Source organism: Asparagus officinalis, chromosome 6 (assembly GCF_001876935.1).
Source record: "Asparagus officinalis chromosome 6, Aspof.V1, whole genome shotgun sequence".
In the NCBI taxonomy this organism is placed as follows: Eukaryota; Viridiplantae; Streptophyta; class Magnoliopsida; order Asparagales; family Asparagaceae; genus Asparagus; species Asparagus officinalis.
Genome location: NC_033799.1, coordinates 68266405 through 68293988, shown reverse-complemented (window position 1 = coordinate 68293988; position 27584 = coordinate 68266405). Strand labels below are relative to the sequence as shown.

At 35.2% G+C, this 27584-nt stretch overlaps 1 protein-coding gene and 2 long non-coding RNA genes across 5 annotated transcripts in view; 1 reads left to right on the top strand and 2 right to left on the bottom strand.

Moving 5' to 3' along the window:
* Nucleotides 1–17659, top strand: part of LOC109846378 (MADS-box transcription factor 23-like) — a 41377-nt gene extending 23718 nt beyond the window's left edge. Inside the window, exons 3-9 of one of the 2 annotated variants that reach the window (XM_020415611.1) lie at nt 9566–9647; nt 13268–13329; nt 16693–16792; nt 16870–16911; nt 16987–17070; nt 17194–17351; nt 17431–17659. In XM_020415611.1, coding sequence (XP_020271200.1) covers nt 9566–9647; nt 13268–13329; nt 16693–16792; nt 16870–16911; nt 16987–17070; nt 17194–17351; nt 17431–17446 — 544 coding nt within the window. In that variant the 3' untranslated portion in view covers nt 17447–17659. Of the gene's footprint in view, nt 1–9565; nt 9648–13267; nt 13330–16692; nt 16793–16869; nt 16912–16986; nt 17071–17193; nt 17352–17427 lie in introns of both variants that reach the window. The other variant, XM_020415610.1, reaches the window with a different exon arrangement.
* Nucleotides 1430–9569, bottom strand: LOC109846379. Of its 2 annotated transcripts, XR_002248471.1 has the most exons (3): nt 7757–9569; nt 3467–3549; nt 1430–3373 (listed from the first exon to the last, which is right to left on the bottom strand). It is a non-coding gene; the product is annotated as an uncharacterized LOC109846379 (long non-coding RNA). The 2 variants fall into 2 exon arrangements; XR_002248470.1 differs by having other exon boundaries at nt 1430–3549.
* LOC109846380 lies at nt 12082–26434 on the bottom strand. The gene is made up of 4 exons (XR_002248472.1): nt 26373–26434; nt 16669–16735; nt 13424–13520; nt 12082–13344 (listed from the first exon to the last, which is right to left on the bottom strand). It is a non-coding gene; the product is annotated as an uncharacterized LOC109846380 (long non-coding RNA).

Sequence of the window (27584 nt, the reverse complement as noted above, 5' to 3'; positions counted from 1 at the left end):
GAGAGATATGAGTAGAGTAGTTGTGACTATATGCAAATAAAAACAAAACTAGAGTGAGAGGGGAGGAAGAAAGATGAAGAAATAAAATCAAGAATCAAATAAAGAAAAATCAAGAATAAAGAGAAAAATCAATAAATTAAAAGATGAATGATTCAATTAAAAATATGAAGAATCTAGAATTAAATCCATTAGTCAATTTCAATTATAAATTATGAATTATTTTTTTTATCACATTTTATTTCAGATTTATTAAGTATAGACTGTCAAACCACTTTAGGAAAGCAAAACCTATCAAATTATTATCTAAGTAAAATTAACATTTATGAAAAGAACAACAAGTAAATAGTAATTCTAGAATTCCTCCTACCAATTAGTTCTCTAGTTGATTATCCTAAACATAATCATTTTAAACATAAGAGAGTAATTCAGAATTCATAAAAGAAATTAAACTAATCGCATGCAATTCTAGAATTCCTACAAGTTTTAGTTCTACATCTTAGAAAATAGAAAAAAAGAAAAAAAAGGGAGAGAATGAAAATAAAAACTAACTCCAAAGAGGGTTCTAGCCTCTAAGTGAGAGAATGAAAGGAAAAGAATGAAAAAAAATAAAAACTAATTCCCAAAAAGGCTTTAGCCTCTTGGCGAATAGTTTAAGAAAATAAAATCTACGCTATGCAAGAAAATAAATATATACTATAAAATAATTATAAGAAAATAAAGACATGAAAGTAAATCTGCTCTACTCTACAAGGCATGAAAATAAATCTAATTCAAGAGGGTTCTAACCTCTTGATGAAAGCAAATCTTCATTTTGATCTTCATCTTAATCTCATCTTCATCTTCATAATTAAACAAAGAGAAGAAAAGCAAAATATAAAGAGATAAAAAATTATTTTATTAATTACAACATAAAATTATAATTTTGGAAGATTTTCTCAATTAAGAGTAACCCTCCTCTCGAAAATGACTTTTTATAAAAAAATTCACCCTCAAATCCCTCAGCCTCTACCCCTATTCATAGCCTACAGCAATAAATGAGAACCGTTAGATTTTATTTGGAGATCAATGATTAAATCGCAACCATAAAACAATTTTTGATACGAACCAATCGGTTGTCCAACCAATTGGTTTGCAACAGATTGATTTTTTTATGATTTCTTGACCCAATTTCTTCATGTATCCTTGAGCTTTCTTTGGCCTTCTTTTATCTTCTTATTTGGGCTTCAATAAATGGTAGAAAATCAACGAGTTTGATTATTTTGGACTTTTATTCATTAATCCTTCATTAACCAGCAAATTAAAATAAAACATGTTTATTAGTGACATTTTTATTTAAATGAAATAGATAATGAGGGTATATAAATGTAATAAAAATGTGATTATCATAGACCAATGAAATGACATGCATAATATTTATAGAACAATGTACTAAAACAAGAATAAGCAACAGACACTAAAATGAGATAAATGAATACAAATCCAATATGTCTGAAACTAGAAATAATACAAGTTTCAACTGGTATATGACTATAATTGTAAGGCACACGGCCATAAAACTGATACAGTATCTCACTGAAAAGTAAGGGGTATGCAGCTATAGATGATGGAGTGGTTAGGGTGTATTTGATCTCATTGATGCTGCACCAGCATGTCCGGATGAGCTCGAACAGGCAATGGAAAATCACACTCCTGGGTCTGGATATGCAACCGTAGGTCCACCTGAAAGAAGACTAGCAAGTGGTAAACAAAGTATGCATGCAACACACACAGCGTAGGAACACGCAACACACACAGCGTAGGAACGCATGAGTACTAAAGACGAAAAGCATGAAATCATAAGCAAATAATAATGAAACAATAACATCTATTATCCCAGAGTACCATATCACCACAGAAACCCTGCAAGATAGTGGGAATTCTCAACCATCCATGAGTTGGGTAGGGAGGCAATATAGACATTCCAACCTTTTGTTGGTTGAGAACGTGTCACTCACAGAGTAAAGATTCTATCAGAACAACCTATAAAATAGGATGATCTATAGCATTCATGAGTAGTTAAAGGGTTGGTTAGGGAATCATGACTATCCTATCAATTGTGTAAACTACTACTACACTCCCATAGGGTTGGTTCTGACGGGATTCCTACTTTCGCTCGCTTGCGGGGTGTACTGAGGAGATATGTTCTCACTACAGTAGCATGTGATTAACACACACGTAAGCAAACATCAATAAAGGTGTCAGCTATACTAACACGGCGGATCCTAAGCATATCACAAGTGTCAAAGGAAAGAGCAATAAACATTGTGGACAACCTACCATACTAACACTAGCAGCACCACAAACAAAATATAACAAGTCTAGCTACGCCTATTAAGGTGTCAAGAGTCGACGTCAAAAAGTGCGTGAGGCGGCAGGCATATAGGTGTCAAGCATGTAAATGTAAAAGTTACATTCCGTTAAATCAAAATTGGAAATATGAATACAACATGACAAAGATCCAAGATAATAAACTACGCATCTTTTATTAGTCTTGTTTGGAATTAACTGGTGACTACTACCCATCAAATCAAGGAAGAATGCAATGCGCTAAGCTCGAGGTGATTGTACCAGTTCCGAGGTGGACAGCATCAGTACCATATACAATGTACCAGACCCGAGGTGGCTCATACATATACCATGTATAAATAATGTACTAGGTTCAAGTTCATACAAATGTATCATATATAACACGCTAGCTGCCCTAAGACTATACAGTGCTTCACCTTTTATTACCCCCTTAATCCCCAGATAATTTATCTTTTATTAGTTAACAATACATGAAAAGTTGCTCGCTAGTCCTAAAAGGTTCAAGCATAAAAATCAACAATGTCAGTGGATCATGCACCAGACATACGAGAGGGGATCAGTCCCTACAGCATCCTCCTAACCTAATTGACGACCCTCAAGTGAAAGTTCAGAACAATATCCTCAGCTGTGTCTCAAACGAAATCTATGGGTCCAAAACGAAATCATGCTATGATTTGATAAATTTCGAATCAATATCCATCGGTCTCAGGTAGCTCAAATAGCCCTTCCACCCAGATTAATCTCAAACCAGTGAACCTGTCACCACCTCGCGGGCCTCAAAAATCGCTTTTTGTCAACTCCTGGCTTACCTCAATCGGGAACTATGATGCAAAATTATGCTAGTTTGAAATTTAAGTGGAAGAAAAAAACACATTGAAAAGGCGAACACAGGATGATGACTGATATTCAATTCAACAGCTCCAAACAAGCTAGTATGTGCGATTGGCATAGTTCGTTACCCCATACGGGATACAAACCTCAACCAGCTGGAACCAGAGATAGCCAAAAATAAACTTCCATCCCAAACCTGGCATGAGAGATACCAAGACTCAATTCAACAGCTCCAAACAAGCTAGTATGTGCGATTGTCATAGTTCGTTACCCCATACGGGATACAAACCTCAGCCAGCTGGAACCAGAGATAGCCAAAAATAGACTTCCATCCCAAACCTGGCATGAGAGATACCAAGACTCTTGCTCCAGCTTCAGATTTTCATGCACAAAATATCAAGATTTTAATAGTTTTCCTAAACAAAATTATGGTGAATTGATTACATGTTATATTTTAAACATCAAGGATAATGGAGAAAGGTATTAGAGAGCAAAGAAACAATAATTCTACAATTGACATGCATCAAACAAAATAATGGAATTTATAGTATGAAGAAAGATCCATACTCACAATCCTTCAATCCAATCCGTGCAAACAATCAGACCTAATACAAATATAGATAAACGAATACACAACATGTACACATGAATTCTTCAATTGTTCGTAAAAATGAAGGATCTCAAGATATGGGGCTAAACTAGTTGATTTCACCCACAATTCAGCTAAACATTGGTAAATACACTCTAAACCTTCAAGAATCAATCAAAAATATAGAAACATCATCAAATCCTAAAATTTATTATACCTACAACAAGATCAATTAATCAAACACAAAATTCACAGTCTCACAGATTATATAAAGAAATTGAAATGAAGCTAATATGGGATTGAACTAGATTAACAATGAATTGGTCTCCAGAATCCAAAAACAAATCAAACTGTGAACCTAGAATTAAAATGATTTATTAACAGAAAGTTTACATCAGATATCGGGTAGGAAGCAAACTTCATCAACTTCAATCAATTTGAAATCAAACTTTCCTTAGCCAATTACTTCAAGGTCCTCAAATCTTCCCCTTAGTCCAACTCTGCTTACCACAGGTCTTTGCAATCCCACCAGGATTGAAGAATATAATAGTGGCTCCAACCCATAACCTTAATAGTGCATCAAAAATGATATCTACTGCTGGATTAGTGGAATTAGAAATTACTACACTAATCGAACGATAATTGTCAGTTTGGACACCATTAACACAATAGACCAGGACCACTGGACTTCCTCAACAATCTACTTAAACTTCACTTGGACTAAAGAACTAATTGTTGATGAGAATCGATCCATGTTTAACTATGATACATCTTCAGAAAAAATAAACAGATTCAATTACCTCCTGATTTTCCTTGAATCCAGAAAATTGCAAGGGAATATCTATATCGCCACCTCCTCTAGTTTTCTCCAAACTGGAGGGTTACAGCTTACAAGGGCATCCCCATGATGCCTTTGTAGCTCCCTTCAACTATACTTAAGAGGAGAAATACTGTAGAGCTGCCCACCACAAGAACAAACTTAGTAACAAAAACACACTCTGATAGACCTTATACACAGAAATTGGAAGTAAAGTGAAAATTGGTGGACAAATCCTATTGCAGAAAATGCTTAAGCGCAGAAAATGCTTAAGCAGCATAACTTTATCACTCATCTTGGTATTGAGCTAACATTATCTGACATTCATTTCTGCAGTTCTATTTTGAACTTCCAAGGTTTGGCAATTAGTCTTCTTAATCATTTATAACAAGTATGGAAATCAGACACAGTTCAGATAAGGTACAGCTTAAATTACAAGCTAATACCTCATATCAAACAGTTCTCTATAACCAAACCTCTTCAAACTCAGACTGGCAGTTTTGACTTGGGTATAAACAAATAATTAGATCAGCTTATCAAAAATTGAAACCAAGACATAAATGAATATCATGCCAAGCATAATAACAATAGAGTGAGAACTATATTTAAATTAAGGGGACTATATATATTTATTTGTTATATATAAAAGTCATATATCTGTGTAATACATTTTCATGCATAAGATATCATAGTGGTTGAGCACCAACTACAGACCAGATACAGCCCAGCTCATATTGGTTAAGGGCCAATTGCAAGTCAACTTTTCCACGGATTAAAACTAATTTGATCCAATTTATCTATGCCAGAAAAATGCTCGATCAAAATGCATATACCCAAGTAGGATTCAAACAACCCAAGTTGCATTCTAGTTACCAGATGTCTCAAAGACCTTGTAATTATACTACAATACATTATAATTTCCTTAGCTCACCAAGTAGGATCACGCACATCTACGAACATGATCAGATACTAATTTCTACTGTGTTTTGATACAAGCCCTAACAGTTAGCCCTAGTTCCAACTCATTATATTTACAAATTACATTGGAGGACTACTTTAAAATAACTTAGGGCTTTAAGGATATAAACCATGCTCTAATTTCAAATAATTGAAATGGATTAAGGGTCAATTTATAAATAAATACATTTTGCTAGATTTAGGGGTCTGATATCAAATTGGGGAAATTGACTGCACAGGGATCATTATCAAGACACATCACTAGGATCTTATTTATGATCAAATTGAAACCTCGCGTCGCTCGTATTCTCTGTTAGATATTAAAATTATAACCCTCGTCCCTCCTTAAAATTTCAGAGTTGTAGTGTATCCGCAAGGACATTAAGTTGGTATCGGAGCAAGCCAGGTTCAAGTCCCACTGGCTATGAATTTAATAGGATTTAGAAATAATAATAATAATAATAATAATGCATGAGTCCAGGTCTCAACCCATAAAAAGGGTTACAGGGGCATGTTAGGATATAAAATTATAACCCTCACCACAACTTCAGAGATTTGTTGGTGAACTTTAAGACCGATGACGACAAGCCAAGAAGTTTTACAAGTTCTATGGTGATAACAGAATACATAAACTAATTTGCACAAGTACATAAACTAATTTGCACAAAGTCACAAAGCTAGACACTCCCCTTATCAAGAACCACTAATAAATTACAAATTCTTTTCAAGATAAGGAAGCTTATTAGGATTAAATAAAAAATAGATACGTATGCAAAAAATGCTACAATTTTGGGGGAAAGATAACTCTGACACCTATATATTGAGAAACAAGATTCAAATAAGGTCATATACTTGTAAGTGAATAAAAAAGAATTAACTATATCATCTGAAAGAGTAGAGCCCTGTAAGTAAGAGATAACATAAAGGAGGTAGGCGGTTCCTCAAGAAGCAAAGACCTAACTATGTTTTCATGATTCATACACTTACATGTCCGTCATAATCCAACTAAATCCATGTGACAATCAAATTTCAATTTCGTGTTAACAGATCACTGTGCTAATATAGACACTGCAAAAGTTGGTACATGCTTCATTGCAAGCATATGCAGGTCAAACAATTAAAAGCAAATGAATCAAAATCCGAGAACAATGAAAGTCAATCTGCATATCCTAAAATATTAGAACAGTTTAAAGCATGCTATGTTTCAATACTAATTCAGATATGTAGGGATGAGCGTATGAATCGGCTTGATGTCAAAAGTGAGTCAGTTTACCAACTGAGTTTATCATCTAACAACATCAGACATACAAGGAAAAAAATAAATTCATGATCCTTGTCGTACAAGATACGAGGATTAATCTTAAGAACTTAAATATAGAAATAATTTCTTGTAGGTAGAAGACTGATAGTGGCATTTCCAGAAGTATCAACATCCAATAAAACTATACTCAACCATGGAGAATAGTACTACAGGAAAAGATTATGAATTATTGACAATGTTTTACAACCGTGTCAATTAGACATCCACAAAATGAGTTTTGGTGCCCAGATCCTAGCCACGGTAACTGTTTGGGAGTGGCTTATAATACATATCATACTTGTCTAGTTAAGTAGGGAAAATAACCAACCATGTTTGTTGAAGTTTAAGCTCATGCTAAACCCTGAACATTCTGATTACACTAAAAACTTTATAGGAGTGAAGATGGTAAAGACTAATATAAGCCCAAAAGAGTACATGGATACACATGATTACGTAAGCTACTAATTCTTAAGAAAAGCCTAGGATCCAAGATTTGAAATCTTGGAATTGGCCGTAGTTTTTGTTTTTTTTTTGTCAGTTTTATTATTAAAACTTTAGTGGTTTTGACATTTTGTATCGAAATTACTAACACCTAGAATAATATATTATACTCACAAGCTTTATCTTCATTGATTCAAAAAAAATCCCCGTTAAAGTACTATTAAATCAATTTTCTCTATATTTCATATCATAAACTTTCTTATGCTTAATCCTTATTAGTCAATATTAATCTGTACTAGTTAGTAGGACACTGGACAATATCCGGTTTCAATTGAGTTTGTAAAAATATGATACGATATGGGATTATACATATTGTTATTGGTCAATGGTTCAAACTTGAAACAATCCACACAGAAATGCTCATCTAATGCTTCCCCACTAATTCCACAAGAAGAAAATTGGAGATATATCTTACCACCTTTGGTTCCTTGGTTAAGCAGGTTTGGGATCATGGGCATGTCCTGCTGTTGTAGGCTTTGCACTGCTGGTCCAGCTAGTGCATTCCACCTTCAGCAAAATGTCATCCTTTCTGTCTTTAATCACCTCCGATAGTTAACGCCAATGATGGCTTTAAGCTTCCTCTTTGAAGGAACAAGAGGTCAATATCCAGCAATGCAAAAATTGAGCCTGCAAGGTTAATCCTGTCCAGAATGCATGAACGGTGCACAAAAGCAGGGTTTTTTTTTTTAATTCAAACTGGACCAAATAGCATGACAATCATATGGTAGAAGATGAATACATGACTTAAGCAAACAGTAAATGAATTAAGGAGCTTTTTTCTTAAGGTCCGATTTCAAGGGGCACAGTTTCAAGTGCAAAATTGTGAGTTAATTCAGAACCAGGCATTAGAGAGCTTAGTTCTTGATTATTAAGGTTTGGTTTTAAGGGGTAGAAGTTTTTGTTTTCTTCTTAATGAAACCAAAGAACACTCGATAAGAAAAGATTGTAGTCTCTAATTATATATGTAAAATCTGGAAGGTATCTTTGTCCAATAACAAGAACATATGTTTAATCACTCCAAAATCTTAGAATGTTAGAAGGCCTTGAAACTTCTAGGTGCTGGACCTGGCACCAGATGTCTAAGTGGCTGCCACAGTGAGAGAAATAGGAGAAGAACAAGAGAAAGAACTGAAGAAATAGATAGGAAGATGAAAATGATCATGGAAATTCTAAGCAAGATTGTAAAAGAGAGGAAGATGAAAATGATCACAAAAATTCTGAGCACTACTGTAAAACAAAACTATGAAGATGAGAAATTGAAAAGTCTATTCGGGGATGCAAAATTCTGACGGTAGTTTTTTCTCTAATTTGGATTTGGCCATCGGATATTGACTCAATCCGTTTTGTTATGATTCATTTTCCTCACATACTGGCACATATCTTTTTCAAAGCAATGCAGCCCATTTAAGCGGTTCATGCCTCTTAGGCACCCTAAGTGCTTCATTAGGTGGCCCACCTACAACCTCCATCTAGGCGGACACCTAGACTGCTTTTTACACCAGTTACAGCAATGATATAAAGACACAGAATCCAGAGTTAATAATGAAACACAGGTCCAGCCCCAGTGAATTTGAAAATTTTCTAATATTCTCTCAAAAAAACAAAATAAAAAGTCTCTTGCGGGAGAACTTACTATACCACCATGTGTTATCTATGACTATTAACAAAAAAACAGACAGTCACCTTTCTACTCTCTCAGTTTTTGCCATTAGCTGAGTCATTAATTGCTAGGGGAAACTAAAAAGAACATTTACAATACAGCTTTTTGAGATCAACTTATTACAAAGCCAAATACATATTAAATGTTCCTCACATAGAATGAATGCCTAATTATAGATCAAGCTAATGGCTCACCATGATTGGTGAACTAGAGTTTACATCTGCAAATATTCACATATGCTTAAAATATTCTGTTATATCACTGTTATTCATTTTACTCTGTTTTGAAACCAATTCAAGATGTGTGGTGATAGAACTATTGTTTTTGTAGTCTTTCAGAATATATAATCTCATACATACTAGCATGCGTGCAAGCAGCCCACATGTACATGAAAGAACACAACTCATGTTTGTATACATGTACATAAACCATATGTGAACTCATGCATGAACACATGCACATATAAGTCATACATATACATACATATGCACAAACGTACAACATATAATATAAATGATATGCTTGTCCTCATATTGATTTACTGACATGTTTTTTTAATTTCAGTATGAAGTCGGTGATTGACAGATATAACAAGACGAAAGATGATCAGCAACAACTAGAAGCCAATTCAAACTCAGAGGTTAAGGTATATACTTCATGTTCAGACTTTTTACAATGTTTCCATCACCGTAAATGTATCTAACACAAAATAATGCACTTTTACAACACGTCATATTCAAGCCTCACTCAATAACCATATTAAAAAATAAAATAATCTATACAATATAAACAGCAGGAAAAAATAGAAAGTACTTGACTTTATCTATCCGCGCATTAAACATACTTCTTTGTTATAACAATATAAGTTTAAACAAGTAAAAACGCTTCAGAATGTAGAGAGAGGAACAGAAAGAGACTAGGAGAAGAAAAAACACTACCCAAATCAGCGCCATTTCTTAGGTTCTCCCAATGCATGAGAGAAAACCACGAGTATACAGTGGAACTTTTAATGGGTATATTTTATTATTAGCATTTTATTTGCAATGCAAATGATGATAGACAATGGAGCTATAAAAACCAAGAAAAGCAAATTTCTGAAGGTATTTCCATATAATGATAATATACATTTCTAGCACACTAAATAGTAGACTTGCCATACCAGAGCAAAGATCCAATACATCTGACTTAAAGAGGAATTAATAGCTTGACTACACAATCATTGGAAACTGAGTATCCCTAATTTTATATAATTGATTAAATATGTCTCCTTGTTTTATCATCCTGACAAACCAACTATATGGAAAGTCAACACATGTTTCATTAGTTTCACTTTCACCTATCCACCTTCCATACTATAATTCCTCCTTAGCCTTCAGTATCCATGCATACATAAAATTCCAGTACAAAGATCTGACTTTGACTGGCATAAACCTTCTAAAACAATCATACTACTGTTCTTGAACATCCTTGACATATTTAAGATTGTCTTGTAAGATTCCCTTCAAAAATGAGGCCAATCCATGTAAAACATGGTGGTAAATCTGATCAAATGAAATTTTCTACCTCAAGGTTGTGGAAAGCGAAGCAACGTCGCAAGATGTCACTTAGGCTTTTTGGGGCTTAAAAGGTGCTTATGCGAAAAGAAAAAAAGAAAGCTCAGTAAATTTTTTATTTTTATTTTTAAATTTCAGATAGGGCAACAGTTTTTTAAAAAAAAGCGAAAATCTGAAAATTATAAATACGAGCAACAGTGGAGAAAAATTCTACAAATACATATGTGATTAGTTATAGAGTTCCTAATCATGAAATAGATGTTTAACAATAATTATGTTAAATCACGCAATATTGTCAAATAATATGCACATTGTAATGTAACAAACTTACATGTCATTTTCATATAAAAAAATTCATTTGATACACACATAAAATTGTCAACAGGTTAATCAGTTAATGCAAATTATCAAGAAGAAAATATAACTATTAATTACATCATCACTATATTGCTCTATGTTTCTTCCAAACTTCAAGCAGACTCTTTTGGAGGAAAAAAAAAGGGGGGGAAATCATGTAAACATGGCGGGAAAAAAAGACACACCAAAAGTAGTCCAACCACTTAAGACTAGCGCTTTGGGTTGTTTTGAGGTTGGTTTTGGTTGCCTTTCAACTGTTTTTTGGCTGCATTTTAACTGCTTTTGACCTCTTTTTGGCTATTTTCTAGGGGTGGGCAAAAACTGAAACAAACCGGTTCAACCGAAAAAACCGTCTGAAAAAACGGATCGGTTAACCGAACCGAATTAAATGGATGAGAAGAAGTCTCTAAACCGCCCGAACCGAATTAAACCGGTCTGGATCCGGTTTGAACCCCTGAACCGCCCAAAAAAGACCGAACCGAATTCTTAAACAAAAAGTAGCTGCGAGCCTTGGGTGTGAAGAAAATTTATGGCTGAATGTTTAGCATTTAAGAATTGTGGGGTGGAGTTCATACTAACATATATTTGAGTACGCTGATATAGTTAAGTGAGATTTCCGTAAATCAATACAAGATGTTGAGGTTGAAGGATAAATTTAGTGTTTTGGTCAAATTTCAGTGATAACATGAATACAGCTTGCTGGTGCTGGATATCAAATTAACCTATAGTATAGGCTGTCAAGGATATAAGATAATTCTTGATGAGAAAAAGGCAGCTAAAAATTAACGAAAATCATCAAAAGGTGTGTGTGCCTGCCAAACATTGTTCTTTCTCTAAAAAAGGCTACATAATTACATGGTCCTCCTAATGTATTAAGCTAGTTATATTCAGATCATACAATTTGATTAAGTGGCTTAGTACAGTTTTGATTGTTTCTTTTCAGTTTTGATTGCTTCTTTTCGGTTTTGGATATAACTAAAACTTACCCAGATTTTTGTGAAATGGAGTTAATTCGGTTCAAAACCGAAACCGAACCGAACCGAATTTCGGTTGGGCCGAATATTCAGATGAAGGGGAAAAAATCTAGATCTGGATGAGAGTTTTGAGAATCCGAAAAATTCGGATTGGATGCGGATTGGGCTTAAAACCGAACCGAACCGAATACGCTCAGCCCTACTATTTTCATCTTGAAAGAACTTTTGGCTCACAGTTGCAAGACAAATGCAGTCGAGCCCGCTTACGGTCTTAGCAAAGTGGCAAGGTGTTTCTGCTTTTTTGAGCACTTTATTCCACTTTTTACAACACTGTACAACCTCAAACTCGCAATCCAAAAAACTAGCAACAGGTGGAGTCATGCAAGAGTCTGTGTTTGTTTTCTATTCACATTTTTGTTGCAGAAAAGTTCGACTTAATTTCTTACTTGCTGACTTACTGGATGAAAATATCGACTCAGACACAAATGAGGAGAAGTTGACAGGCCAAATCTGAAAATAGTTAAACATAAATATAAGAAATACCCTAATAGAGCTTGGATCCAATTTTATCTTGATATATATTAATCACGATTCACATATTAACTCTATTTGGGCTTAAATTTCCCCCTTATTTCTACTTAATTGAAACCTCAATTTGACCTTACTAGGGTACTTCCACTATATGACAAAATACAAAGGATAGATTTTTCCAACAGAACATCAGATAAATTTTTTTCCTTATTTCTCGCCTGAGCAGCTGATGTTGTTTTCATCAAGTTGCTTGAATATACCTTCTCGTGCATGATCATAATATCTACTTTTTAATTTCAGTCAACTGCAATTTTTTGAACATGAAATGCCACTAATTTACGAGGAGGAAAGAAAACGCTATTTTGACACCAATTATCAGCAAGTTAGATCAAAGGAAATCCTTTTAGAATGTTAAAATAATAATAATACCTAAAAATTTACTTAAACAACAGATATTTCAGCTTAATACAGAAAATGATCTGCTGAATAGGAGAAGATGATCCTGCTAAACAAGCTTCACTGTACAGAAGGCTTGCAATCAGAAAGACTGAAACAGTGGTTGAGAAGAGTAAGTTCACACAATAAGGAAACAGGGAAGAATTTGTATAGATATTAAGATATAAGCTCTTGAATCTATATTTCATAGGAACTTGTCTAAATTTGTTTTACAAATTCTGGAATGTTCAGTAAAACTCTAATTTTTGGTAGCTGCCGATAAAGCATTACTTAAAGTATTTGATACTTCTGATAATATTAACGGTCAATTAATGTTTCACTATTCAATTATTATTATATCTACCATAGTAATAGGCTAATATTTCAGACTAAATGGTGTTCTCTTTACTCATTAGTTCTGGCAGAGGGAGGCAGCGAGCTTGAGACAGCAGCTTCAGAGCTTACAAGAACACCACCGGTACTATTCTTCTTTCTATTTAATGTAAACTAGCAATTGTCAGATATCCTTCTGATAATAGAAAATAATAGCAAACGATTGACAACTGGCTTACATAATTATCATGATTAAAATTGATCACAGCCAATGGCTTAATCTGATTAGTTTACAACCTTGCCTACTGTATAATCTTCAGCGCCCTCGATTACCAACTTCAAAATAATAGTCAACATAAAACAGCTAGTTGATTAGCTTTTCGGCACGGAATGGTTTAGTCCAATAGAAACTGAAAAAATAGAACAAAGTGAATGATCAAGCAATTTTATTTTTCAAAGACTGTAAGGGTGGGTTATAGGTACATAAGGGTAATGGTTGGATTATGGGTATGAAAGGGTAACGGCTAATGTCCAAAAGAAAGAAAGAAAGAAAGAAAGAAAACCATTAGATCTTATTCATATGCTTGCTTCTTTGAGCTCTACATGTAAATGTTATCCTTTAGACGCACTTTATGTGCTTTATGTATTCACTTTAATATACCTGTCAATTGTTTAAATGAACTATTATGTATTATGTAATACTGAGTTACTGAGCGTTTGTGAACATGTTTAGCAATATTTTCAAAATGTTCCCATTTCACTCAAGATATCACATCTTTTGGTGCCTCCAGACTATGGAAAATACATGATTTTGACACCTTGGTCTCCCTGTATGCGATAAAAACTCTTAGAACAGAACTCTGAACCCAATAAGTTGAACTAAAATAAGATTCTACTAAAATGGAGTTCGTGCTGGAGAAGATGATGGTAAATCAGGATATGGCATGGTTGACTTTGAAAATGAAGGAGATTACAGGTGTATGTGTTCATTATATAGGAGGTCAGGGGTGGTGGAAGACATTGATGGTGTATACGGTGATAATAAAAATGGGTTTAGGCGGTAAATACATGTAGCAGTGTTGGTTCTGCTGGACATAATGACAGGAGGGAGGAAGTTTTGAAAAAGTGGAAGGCAGGCTGACAATCTTAATGGAGATGTGATAGTGAGTGAGGATGGTGTAGTTGTGATGTCTACAGTGGTAGTGGAGAAAGGAGGTGATGCTCAAACTTTATAGGGTTAGGATTAATGAGGAGGGACAGGAGAACTAAAAGGAAGGATCAGAGGGAAGACTTCAAGAGGTCATATTTCAATTGGAGAGTGAAAAATCTCCATTTCACCTTCATACAGGGACATGACATCAAGCAAGGTTTTAAATATTAACAAGGTTTTAAATGTCGGATGTCGGGTTCATGTTGGACGGCTAAAATCCATATCGGATAGCGAAAATCGGGGATATATCGGGGGACATTGACTAAATATCGGATTGCCATATCGGGTGGTGCGCATATGTATAATATCATGTCCTAAATGTAATCTAAGTATTCCTAAATTCAATATAAGCATATTTTATAAAATCTAGATGCGGTGTTGACGATGGGTGGAATCCGACGTCGCAGGGAGGTAGTGCCGGATCTCTTCTTCTTCTTCTTTGTCTGCTCGGGGTCCTTCGGATGAGTCACCGACCACCCTCTTCTCTTTATCCCGACGATGGGATACCCTGACGCCCTCGAGTTTGGTTAGGATTCGAATTTCGGGGCGCAAGGGGGGATGGACGACGGGGGGGCTGAGATGGAGTTGGAAGAAGGGTGTCGTCATTCACGAAAGGAGTGATGGTGTTCCCAAATCCGCTGCAGTCCTCATTTTTCTCTTCTCTTTCTATCGGGCTCATAAGAAACCTTTAAACATGAGAACGGGTTAAACGAGTTTGGGTTTTAATCACTAAACCCAAACCCAATAACAAAAAATAGATCTAAAAAGGTCATATCGGCCTTTTTTCAAAGATGAAAAATCGGTCGATATGCATGATATGGCCTCGATATTTTCGATTTGGCCCTGAAAACCGACATACGAGTTGAAAACGCTCATGTCGTGTCACTCAAGCCCTCAAACCAACATGTTGATCGACAGACATGTCGGCCGACATTTAAAACCTTGAATATTAGTTAATGGGGATTTATCGGATGGCCAAAATTCTTATCGGATAGCGAAAATTGGGGATATATCAGGGATAAGTAGTATTTATCGGAATGATAATATCGTATGATGTATATATATAATATAATACCCCAAATTGTGATCTAACCATACTCCCCTCTTTCATTCTCTCAAACTTCACTAAATAACCAAAGAAAAAACCAACTAAATAGTGAATATTACCTGTTGTAACAACTTCTGAAGTTGTGTGAGGGCGTGGTGTCGATGGAGAGTCCAAGTCGAACTGTCAAAGTCACACTTGATGATGGTTTCAATGGAGAGAGCTTAGCGTCGATGGAGAGCTCAGCGTCGATCGACATCATCAAATCGATCAGTTGATGATGACGTCGATGGCGAGAGCTTAGCATTGGTCAAAGTCGTCGAGTTGATGAAGTTAGCGTTTATGAGAGAGTAGCGTCAAATGGTCGAAGTCAATAGTGTTGAGGTCAGTGGAGTTCAAAGAGGAGTGGAGGCGAGCATCGAAGTCGGCGGAGGCAAGCGTCAAGGTTGACTGAGTCAAAGAGAAATGGAGATTAGAGGATTAGGGCAATGGGCCCAGCCACACAAATGAGGGGGGAGAGAACAAAGGATTATGGCTACAAGGTTTAAGTTTATTGTAAAGAATGGGTCAGGTCGGGTTTCAAGTTCACTCAAAAACTGCCTATTGCCCAAAATCACAACCCAAAAGTGTGGCCCGATGATTTCGTTTTTTAGAGCCGCTAATATTGGCCGATAATCACCTTTATCACCGATAAACCCCAAAAAACGATAACTAATTTAAATTCCAACTTATCCTATCGGAAAACTCCCAAAACTAATAACTCGGGGATAATATCGGATCATCGACCGATATTTAAAACCTTGCATCAGAGATGTGTAATGGGATACTTTATAGGTAGCAAAAGATATAAACATGTGAGTCTGACAAGGCAGAAAATGTTTAAGTGTGCAAGTTAAGTGAATTTCAAGAGATATCATGAGAATTTGACTTATATCTAGAGATCAAAAGGATCACGATCAAAAAGCTATTGATAACTTGTCCTCACATCAAGCATGCACCAAGTTCAGCATTTCATCACTAAGCAGTAATTTGAAACAATGGGAGATAAAAAATACTACCTATGAATAAACCTGTTAGTTTTCATGCGTAATAAAACGAATCAAAGTTCAATGAAAGAAACATGTAGTACACTATTAAATACAGTGTATATTCATGCAAATTTGCATTACCAAATAGAAAGAAACAAATTAGTACAATATTAATATGCCTATCATGCAAATTTGCATTACCAAATATTTCTTTCATTATGACAGGCAGTTGATGGGACAGGATCTATCTGGCTTGAGTGTCAAAGATCTGCAAAATTTAGAAAATCAACTAGAATTAAGTTTACGTGGCATCCGGATGAAGAAGGTATGTGACACAGAACTATTCCCTTACTAATTTTCACCACGTACAGTCACTAATAAATTCAGTTCCTAATCTTATAGGACCAAATCATGATGGATGAAATCCAGGAATTAAATCGGAAGGTATGAACAAAAGAACAATCCACCTATTAGCAGCAAATGTACTATTAAGGTCTGACTTTACCAGTTTCATCGCAGGGAAATTTCATTCACCAAGAAAATATGGAACTTTACAAGAAGATGAATCTTATTCGTGAAGAAAACATGGAATTACATAAGAAGGTAAGGAACAGAAAATGATAACATATCTTTATGGAATAAAAGGGGGAAAAAGAATCAGACCAAACGATTTTAATTTTTGTTGAAAACGATTATGGTCTAAGAAGATAATCTTGGTCAACTCAGGCTTATGAACAAAGAGGGAGCAATGGTAGAGTTACCAGTGGCTCACATGTTTCAAATGATGATAGTACAACTGAGGACGGAGAAGTGCCTGTTCACCTTGAACTAAGCCCACCACAGCAACAAACAGAAAGATCGCCGTCAGAAGCTCCAAACCTAGGGTAATCTTTTTTTGATAATGAATTATAATAAATGCTTCATTAAACAGTTCTAATCAAGAAACATCTTATTTCACAGCAGACTTCAATTAAATTAAGATGATTACGAAGTCCAGGAGTTTCACATGATTTTCCAACAACAATGCCAGAGGGAAGCCTTCAAAAATCATGATACTAAGAGCTTATATTTTATAACTGAATAAGATCAAGAGGAATACCAACTGTTATATATGGTTTCATAAAGACAAAGTAAACCAGGTATTGTGAAAACCTATTTGATACTTTGAAGATGATTCTGAGAATTTCATTTATGGATGTGAAGTAATTATTTGGTTATGAAGATGAAGGAACGATTTAATTAGTGACTTTATTTTCAAATTCAAAAATGTGAAATGCAAATTACAAGCATAGACCTTGGTATTTGGGAGGGTGTTAAATGCAAAGATAAGCAGCTAAAAGACTGCACAGATGCAGCTCAGACACCATTACCCAAATAAAGAAGAAAACATCTCAGACACTAACATCAATATTAATTCTTTTCATAATTATTCCTAACATAGATTAAGATTATCAGATTATATGTAAGCAAATAGAATAATATGATACCACTACGTTTCCTAACATAGATTAAGATTATCAGATTATATGTAAGCAAATAGAATAATATGATACCAAAAAAGAAAAAAAAAAGAAAAAGAAAAAAAGGAAAAGCTACACACACAGCTGCCATGCCCATGGAGTAGAAAGATTCTTGCTTATTGAAGAATTGTCTTCTAGTCTGATGAACATGCAAAACAGTGGCAATAGTGAACTGTACATATGAACAAAGATATTGTTGGATCTTGCTAAATGGTCGACAGCATACATAACAGAAGAAGTCATAGTATGACACCTAACCATAATGATTTTAAAATATGTGTCTTGCTAATTGCCCATTTGATTGATGAAAATTGTACAGTAACAATTTTCATATTGTTACTAAGATGCAGATAATTAAACATAATACATCAAGTTGAGACTGGTTTTCTTACCAAATGGTCCAAAGCAAGGTTATGGCAGGATTTGATGATATGACATTAGCTACAGAAAATTAAACAATAAAACAACACAAGGAAATCACAAGAAAAAGGACAAATTACATAGTATCCCTCTTCAGAAGAAGATCCATAGAAGTCAAAAGCAAAGACTCCGAACTCTTATTGGGATAATTTTTTTTAAAGATGTCTAAAAATAAATACTATCATCTCACTATGAATACCCTGGAAAAGGTCATGTGCCATGATAAAAATACAATGTTTTAAAAAGGCAGGAGTCTAGCCCTCCTAAAGGCCAGCCTAGGCCTAGGCGGTACCTATGCAGACCACCTAGGTCTTAACCAAATGTGAAATGGCTCCTAACCAAATGTCTACAGTGGTGGCATATGAGAAGATCAGGAGACCATTACATGGATATCAGCATTCAGCAGTGATTGTTAAAAATCATTAACAATGGCCGCATATCAGGAGTGGGTTGCATGAGACAACAGGGCATTCTTGGTTGGCTTATTAATTCCTAGGCATAGCTAAATCTGATTTTTCAACATCATATATGGAATGTTTGACTGATGAGTTCTGGAGTTGTTATTTGGTCAAGATAAAGGTCATTGATTATAGAAAAAAACATGCTAGAGATGAGAATTAAGGAGCCCCTCCAACTTTGATCAGAAGGAAGAAGTTATTATACAAAGGAGTTGCTTTACAATTTAATGAGCAGGACTCTGCAAAATATTTTGGCTAGGAATTCAAGGAATTGCTCGGAGGTATTAGTCCAAAAGAACCTTGCACAACTCTAGAAGAAAGGGAGGACACAATGACACTTCAAGGGAATCTGAAGCCTCCAAATGGAAGTCCAACTTTAATTATTTCTTGTAAGCTGCTTGTAGTTAAACTTGAAAAGTTAGTGAAGATTAGAAGGACATATAATACTAAAACATCCTAATCTTTACACGCAAGTAAAAGTGCATTTGCTTAGGTAATTTTAAAACAAGTTGATAGGTATTCACCTTGTACTTAACTATTTTAAAATAAGTATTCACTCTAATTCCATTCAAATAGTTGTTTAAGCAAAATCAACATGGTTTAGTATTTTCTAACCAAACAACCAAAATATGAATTAGACTTCAATCATTTAATTATTAAATATTTATTTAGCATATATGCATTTACCACTATTTCCCATCCGATTTTTATTTAATAAACAAATCCATGAGGGCTTGTTTTTCTTGTGCATACAAATATGTATAATGTAAATAGGATTGATAAACACCCCCACCCCCCAAAAAAAAACAGAAAGAAAAAACAAAAAAGAAAAAAAAAAGAAAAAGAAAAAAAGGAAAAGCTACACACACAGCTGCCATGCCCATGGAGTAGAAAGATTCTTGCTTATTGAAGAATTGTCTTCTAGTCTGATGAACATGCAAAACAGCACCCCCACCCCCCAAAAAAAAACAGAAAGAAAAAACAAAAAAGAAAAAAAAAAGAAAAAGAAAAAAAGGAAAAGCTACACACACAGCTGCCATGCCCATGGAGTAGAAAGATTCTTGCTTATTGAAGAATTGTCTTCTAGTCTGATGAACATGCAAAACAGTGGCAATAGTGAACTGTACATATGAACAAAGATATTGTTGGATCTTGCTAAATGGTCGACAGCATACATAACAGAAGAAGTCATAGTATGACACCTAACCATAATGATTTTAAAATATGTGTCTTGCTAATTGCCCATTTGATTGATGAAAATTGTACAGTAACAATTTTCATATTGTTACTAAGATGCAGATAATTAAACATAATACATCAAGTTGAGACTGGTTTTCTTACCAAATGGTCCAAAGCAAGGTTATGGCAGGATTTGATGATATGACATTAGCTACAGAAAATTAAACAATAAAACAACACAAGGAAATCACAAGAAAAAGGACAAATTACATAGTATCCCTCTTCAGAAGAAGATCCATAGAAGTCAAAAGCAAAGACTCCGAACTCTTATTGGGATAATTTTTTTTAAAGATGTCTAAAAATAAATACTATCATCTCACTATGAATACCCTGGAAAAGGTCATGTGCCATGATAAAAATACAATGTTTTAAAAAGGCAGGAGTCTAGCCCTCCTAAAGGCCAGCCTAGGCCTAGGCGGTACCTATGCAGACCACCTAGGTCTTAACCAAATGTGAAATGGCTCCTAACCAAATGTCTACAGTGGTGGCATATGAGAAGATCAGGAGACCATTACATGGATATCAGCATTCAGCAGTGATTGTTAAAAATCATTAACAATGGCCGCATATCAGGAGTGGGTTGCATGAGACAACAGGGCATTCTTGGTTGGCTTATTAATTCCTAGGCATAGCTAAATCTGATTTTTCAACATCATATATGGAATGTTTGACTGATGAGTTCTGGAGTTGTTATTTGGTCAAGATAAAGGTCATTGATTATAGAAAAAAACATGCTAGAGATGAGAATTAAGGAGCCCCTCCAACTTTGATCAGAAGGAAGAAGTTATTATACAAAGGAGTTGCTTTACAATTTAATGAGCAGGACTCTGCAAAATATTTTGGCTAGGAATTCAAGGAATTGCTCGGAGGTATTAGTCCAAAAGAACCTTGCACAACTCTAGAAGAAAGGGAGGACACAATGACACTTCAAGGGAATCTGAAGCCTCCAAATGGAAGTCCAACTTTAATTATTTCTTGTAAGCTGCTTGTAGTTAAACTTGAAAAGTTAGTGAAGATTAGAAGGACATATAATACTAAAACATCCTAATCTTTACACGCAAGTAAAAGTGCATTTGCTTAGGTAATTTTAAAACAAGTTGATAGGTATTCACCTTGTACTTAACTATTTTAAAATAAGTATTCACTCTAATTCCATTCAAATAGTTGTTTAAGCAAAATCAACATGGTTTAGTATTTTCTAACCAAACAACCAAAATATGAATTAGACTTCAATCATTTAATTATTAAATATTTATTTAGCATATATGCATTTACCACTATTTCCCATCCGATTTTTATTTAATAAACAAATCCATGAGGGCTTGTTTTTCTTGTGCATACAAATATGTATAATGTAAATAGGATTGATAAAAAGAATAATTCACAAGACACAAATCAAACTCTTCAATCAAATTTTCAATATGAAATTGTGTGTTCATGAAACATATCGCTACCAAATAATTTTGTAATTGAATAATTGAATGAACTATTTGGAACACTAAATGATGTTTTTACTCAAACGAAATTACTCTTAAATAAAATGACTTCTGAACTATTTGAATATTTTAAAATTTGAAACAAATATGTTTAGTGCATAAAGAAAATATGAATGATATTTGGAGAAGCAAATTCTAACAAAAATTGGAGAGGTGCAAATTTGAATTAAAATTTAAATTTGGAAATGTTAAATAAATCAAATATAAATACATTTGTACAGGATTTGATTTGTGTCCCCTGTGTAAAGTGCAACACATGATACAATTGAAAACCCTCTAGAAGAAAATTAAAATATATGGGATCACTCCCTTTAAGAAGACAAGGGGTAACACCCGCAATAAGAGAAGCTAAAGAAGTGCTCCTTCAATCAAGTAATCAATTGCAGGAACACAACTTAATGCGGTTGCTAAAATTAAGCCAAATAGTTTTTCAATGTCAGTTCCTTAAAAAAAATTAAATTCCAACTATGTAACTGATAAATAAATGCTAAAAAGTAAGTAACTCAAATCTCATCAATTGATAACCACAAATCAAATCAAATCAGTAGAGGATTCTGTAAATCATCCTAGAGTACATGGTGATGAGGACAAGAAATGGCAATTTCCATATTTGATTAGTTGATTTTTTTTTTTTTTTTTTTTTTTGAAATTTGAATTTTGAATTTTGAATTTTGAAATTTAGTTGAGTGATTTGAGAGATTATTGTTTTGTTTCTATTTTTTATTGCACGTCGTGTGCACATAGTTTTTTTTTATAAATAAGGTTGTATGAGACTATTGAAAGGCAATGAATTATTGAATGAAGAAATATTTGTTAACTAAATTTTGGTGTGAAGCCTTGGGTGTGAAACCCTAGGCCAAATTGTTCTCCTCTGCCACAAACAGCCAACAAACCTTCTTTCTCCTCATACACAACGGCCAAATTTCTTCTCTCCCCCACGTCAACAATTTTCAAACCCAGCTCCCAACTCTTCTTCATCCCTCTCAACCAGTCACCGCTCCTACTCCTCTCAACCAGTCACCGCTCCTACTCCGAGTAGCCCCCGAAATCCCTACTCTCCACTCCCAAGCATCCCAACGCCACCGCCGACCTCATCCCGACACCTACCACCAGTCTCGACCTAACAAGCCACTCGCGTCCTCACCGTTTTCATCATCTACCATCTCGACGTCGTCGATCGCGTCACTGTTCAGCTCGACGCCATCGTCAACATTATCTTCCCGCTTGACGCCATCGTCTGCGTCGTCATCTAGTCGATGCGTCGTCCTCATCGTCGCCCTCGTCGTTGTCAGTTCACACGCCATGGTCATCGCTCAGTTGACGCCGTTTGTCATCGTCAGTTCACCCATCGACCCGTCGACCCGTCGTCACTTGATAGCCCAGTTCGACGTCGTCGCACACATCGTCATCCAGTTCGCCGACGCCCGCCTCGTTTTTCAACTCCGTCGCACTCGTCGTCATCGGATCTCCGCCTCGTCATCGTCGTTCAGTTCACCGTTGTCGTCGTACCACCTCTAGAGGTCTCTTATGTCGATTCTGTTCAGACCGACATAGGTTTCGTTTTCTTTCGTCCCTTATTTTTCTGTTAATCTCATTTTGTTAGTTAATTACATGAGTATATTATCTCTAAACTCTTATCTTATATTCACTGTTGAGATTATACTTGTGAGTAGAGAGCAATTGAACATGTGACTGTTGCAGATCTGATATTGATTTTAGAACTTACGAAATGATAATGAATACAACGGTTATATTGTTTGAGATTGGAATTGTTCATGATTATTGATGCATATCTTATTAAAATCCATCTGTCATATTAATCGTTTTGAATTTAATTTACTGCCGAAGATCATCATTTTTGGCGAAACGGTGCGTTATTCGATTTAGATCGCTGATTCCGACAGACCCCCTGTCATCGTTTCGCATCACATGGTTTTTTAAGGGCCCATGTGGAGAACTTCCTATACTGGTTGCTCATCTCTCATAATCTAGTACAAGCACGCACGCATGCACGCATACACATGCACCCACCCACACATCATTGAAAAAAATTAAATAAATTAGATGAATAAAGAAGAAAAACATATTGGCTATTCATTTTTTATGTGGGAAATTATATAGGTAAGATGCCATAAGGTGAGTGCAAATGGTGAACGCAAATTTTAGTTTTGATGACATCCACGTGACATCCTGCATGACAAAGCACAAACAATGCAAGGCCAAGATAAATGGAAATCGGTTAATGTATTTTGTGAAAAGAGGTAAGATGTCATAAGGAGCATAAAACCCAACATATAAAAAAATATGCTCAAGTGGCTTATATCTTAATGGGTTCAAGACGCTAATGAACTTGAGTTAGCAACGTATACAAACGAATTTATAGGTAGCATTTTCACATGGTATAAGTCATGTTCAATGCCAAAAGGGCTACCCTTATATCTGCTACACCCTAAGTTAGATGCCTACAAGATTTGGTCTCTTACATTGGAAAAGGTTAATATATTTTTCTCATATTAATGTATGAGAAAACCCAAGTTTCAGGCAATGTATACATCCAAATTTGGCAACTCAAACTTCCATCGATCATTATGCATGAGAGCACTTGATTTTTTATATCTTAAAGGTGGCCTCTGTGTTTCCAAATGGTACCTAAAACTAATGAATTGTTCATCATATAGGAAGCGTACAAAAATCTATGACATGTAGTAAACAGCTAAACAAAACAAGGTGTGTCCGATACTTGTAGAAATGAAACGAATATCCATCAATTTCTGAAACTTAAAATTTGTAAACAGTTATGTACTTCAAAATTATGTATAAGATGGAGTATATTGTGATCCATTTGACACAGCAGGCTATTCTATTGATGACTTTATTAAAATTAGGTTTGATACCACAAATATATAGTTTATATGTCAAACATATATACTAATAGAAATATACTTACACAGCCGTGCAAATTATTTCTAGATTTTGGACAATTGTTGTGTCTGACATTATGACAATTGTTCGTGTCTAATAATTATAAAGAGAAACAGACAAAAGAATATTGAAAGCTGGACCTGAAAATCTTATAAGTACCTATATTATCTACTATGAATATTCATTGATATGGGAATTGCAGAACAATAAATAAAATACCTGGGAAAATCATCCCTCAAGTCTTCTAAGTATGTCTATTAGCTACTCAAAGAAGATTATTTCTTGTTCTTCCATAAATCTTCTATTTGTACAGAGTTCTGAGCTCTATATTATTCATAATTCATAAAAACCTTAAAGTTTCATATCTTCTAGCTCCAAGTGTTAAATTGATTTGTTAGCATTTGGGTCATTTCTGCAGGCCTTCTTTCTGAAAATAGTAGGTCTACGACTTACCTTATTAAAGACCTACGTAATCGCTAGTTCTATAAATATAATCAGAAACCTTGAAGTGTTAATTAAGATTCATCCAAGACTGAAATAAGTTAAAAGGTGGAGACCAGGTTGTAAGCCTTTGTATAGTGAAGCAGCTAATGATATTGATATTGTTGTTTGGTGAGCTATTTGCATTATGCGGGGTTGTGGGCTTTTGACAATCTTCCAATTCTTAGAGGGGATCTTGGATTTCCAGTGCGTAAACAAATACTTAGATTGCAATTATCAACAAGGATTATACTCGTGTTAAGGCTTAGCTCTTGCTAAACCCTGTCATATGCTTAAAAATTGTGAGGGTTCCAAAGACGAGGAACCAGAGGAAGAAAATACCTCAGATGGTGAGCTTTGATGTTATAATTCCACACAATAAGTGAAGTCAAATAACTGTTGACGGCACATAAGCTCCCATCATACTCCATCCTAGGATGTTAACTCCAATTTCCTGACCTTTATTCTCATGTAAATTATTAATTTCAATATGTAATATATGTATGTGTATATAAATATTTATATAGCCATATCCCAGTACCCTACCACCCGTACCTGTAACGGTACCCGTATGGCCATACCCGTTTCCATGCAACTTAGCTTCTATCTAAAGAGTGTCTTGGAATCTTGAGCTTAATACAATAATATCACTACCAAAAATGCAAGAAAAAACCTAGAGCTTCTTATAAAGACAATTCCTTCGGACAAAACAAAGTGCTTCAATAATTTCCAATGCACTACTTTGCGATTGGGGCTCAGGCATTCCCATAAAGCTGCTATATCTTCTTTGTTTCTAACATTTCCAAGAAGTTGCTTATAGAAATTCATACAGAAAGATGTCTCAGAAGCTGAAATGAAGCAATAAACAAAAGAGTACACCACCAGATATTTCTACGAAAGATTTCTCAGAAGCTGAAATGGTTGCATTGCGCGTTATAAAATAAGCCAATGCAACCATGACGACGAAAAATAAACATGATCTGAATCTAGCTAATCAAATGAATGAACAGGTATGAATCTCCAAATGATTTTTTTCCGCTCGTATTATTCCTACCACAAGATATTTCTTGCATTTGAATATATGATGTCTAATTTCATTTAAGTTGAACCAAGATTATGTTTTTTATTTTTTTTATTTGATTTTGAGTAAGCAGATTTGAAATTTTGATCCCGTGTTAAATGACAAGAATCAATAGCCAGTACTCTCCAATTAGGGTTTATGGGGCTAGCGAATAAGATTCAAGCAAACACAACGATTGTAAATAACCTTTGATTACAATTAAAAACATCACCTAAAACACGAAGAAATCAAGCGGCTGTGCGCGAGTCAAAATCGCAATTGAAGCATAATTCTACGAAACATTTCTCACCATCACCAGAATTCTGAACCGCCGGTACTTCACCTTTCTGCATCAGCATCAAAGGCAAAACATTCTCACCATCACCAGAATTCTGAACCGCCGGTACTTCACCTTTCTGCATCAGCATCAAAGGCAAAACAGAAACAAGGAAGAAGAGGACGATAGAGGAACAATTCGAGAATCCGATCGAAATTCGAAATGAATTGAATATTCCCTCCCGCTCAGTCTATGTGATATGGGGTTGGGTGTTCCTCCCCCCTCTCACGGTCTACGTCTTGTCGAGCATTAGCTTGTCCTGTGCATTTCTCTGGTCCCGTTGGTGGTGGTTCCGTAAGGACTTGCGTGGACTGGCGGAACGAGGGGTAGGAAAAATAAGGAAAATGCCGACCCAAATGAAGGACCCTCTGGGGAACAGTGAGGTGGCGAGCCCTCACTGGATGCTGCACTGTTCATAAACAGTGCAGCACCTAGTGAGGACTTGCCACCTCACCGGTCCCCTACAAGGTCCCCTCATTTAGGGTTCCCGTAGCAACACTCGAAAATAATGAAACATTTTATCTCTTTTGAGAATGAACCCATGTGGGAAAGTCTTGCCAACATGTTTATAATGTTCTTTTTTTTTACTGTTCACATATGGAAAAGCAGATACTCCCATTTTACTCCATTTTGATAGTGATGGAGCCGATGAGGATATGACAGTGGTATTCTTCGTAAAGGATAGAAGATTTTATCATTATTCTTTTCTTCGTGGATATATGTCCGATGCTAGTGATTTTAGAGTGAAGCTTATTTCTACCATTCCTGATGCTTGGAATTTAGACATTACTTCTTGTCAGGAGATAAAAAGTGTTGACGTACCTCAACAACGTGGGTTAGTGTATTCGACTTATTCATATGTTGTTGTTTTTTCGTAAAGTGTTGACGTACCTCAACAACGTGGGTTAGTGTATTCGACTTATTCATATGTTGTTGTTTTTTCGTATGTGCTAACACATAGAAACTATATATTACGGGCCAAGAGTGTTATATTGATATTATAAACATTTGAACTTGTAGTAGCTTGGATTGCGGGGTGTTCTTGATGGCATACATGTTTAGCCTTATTTTCGGTCAACTAATTTTAATTGACCAAAAGGATTATGCAAGATATAGAGGCCGTATTGTTGCTCTATTTTTATCTGAAGGTATATTTTTCATAAATATAATGTTCATTGAACCGCT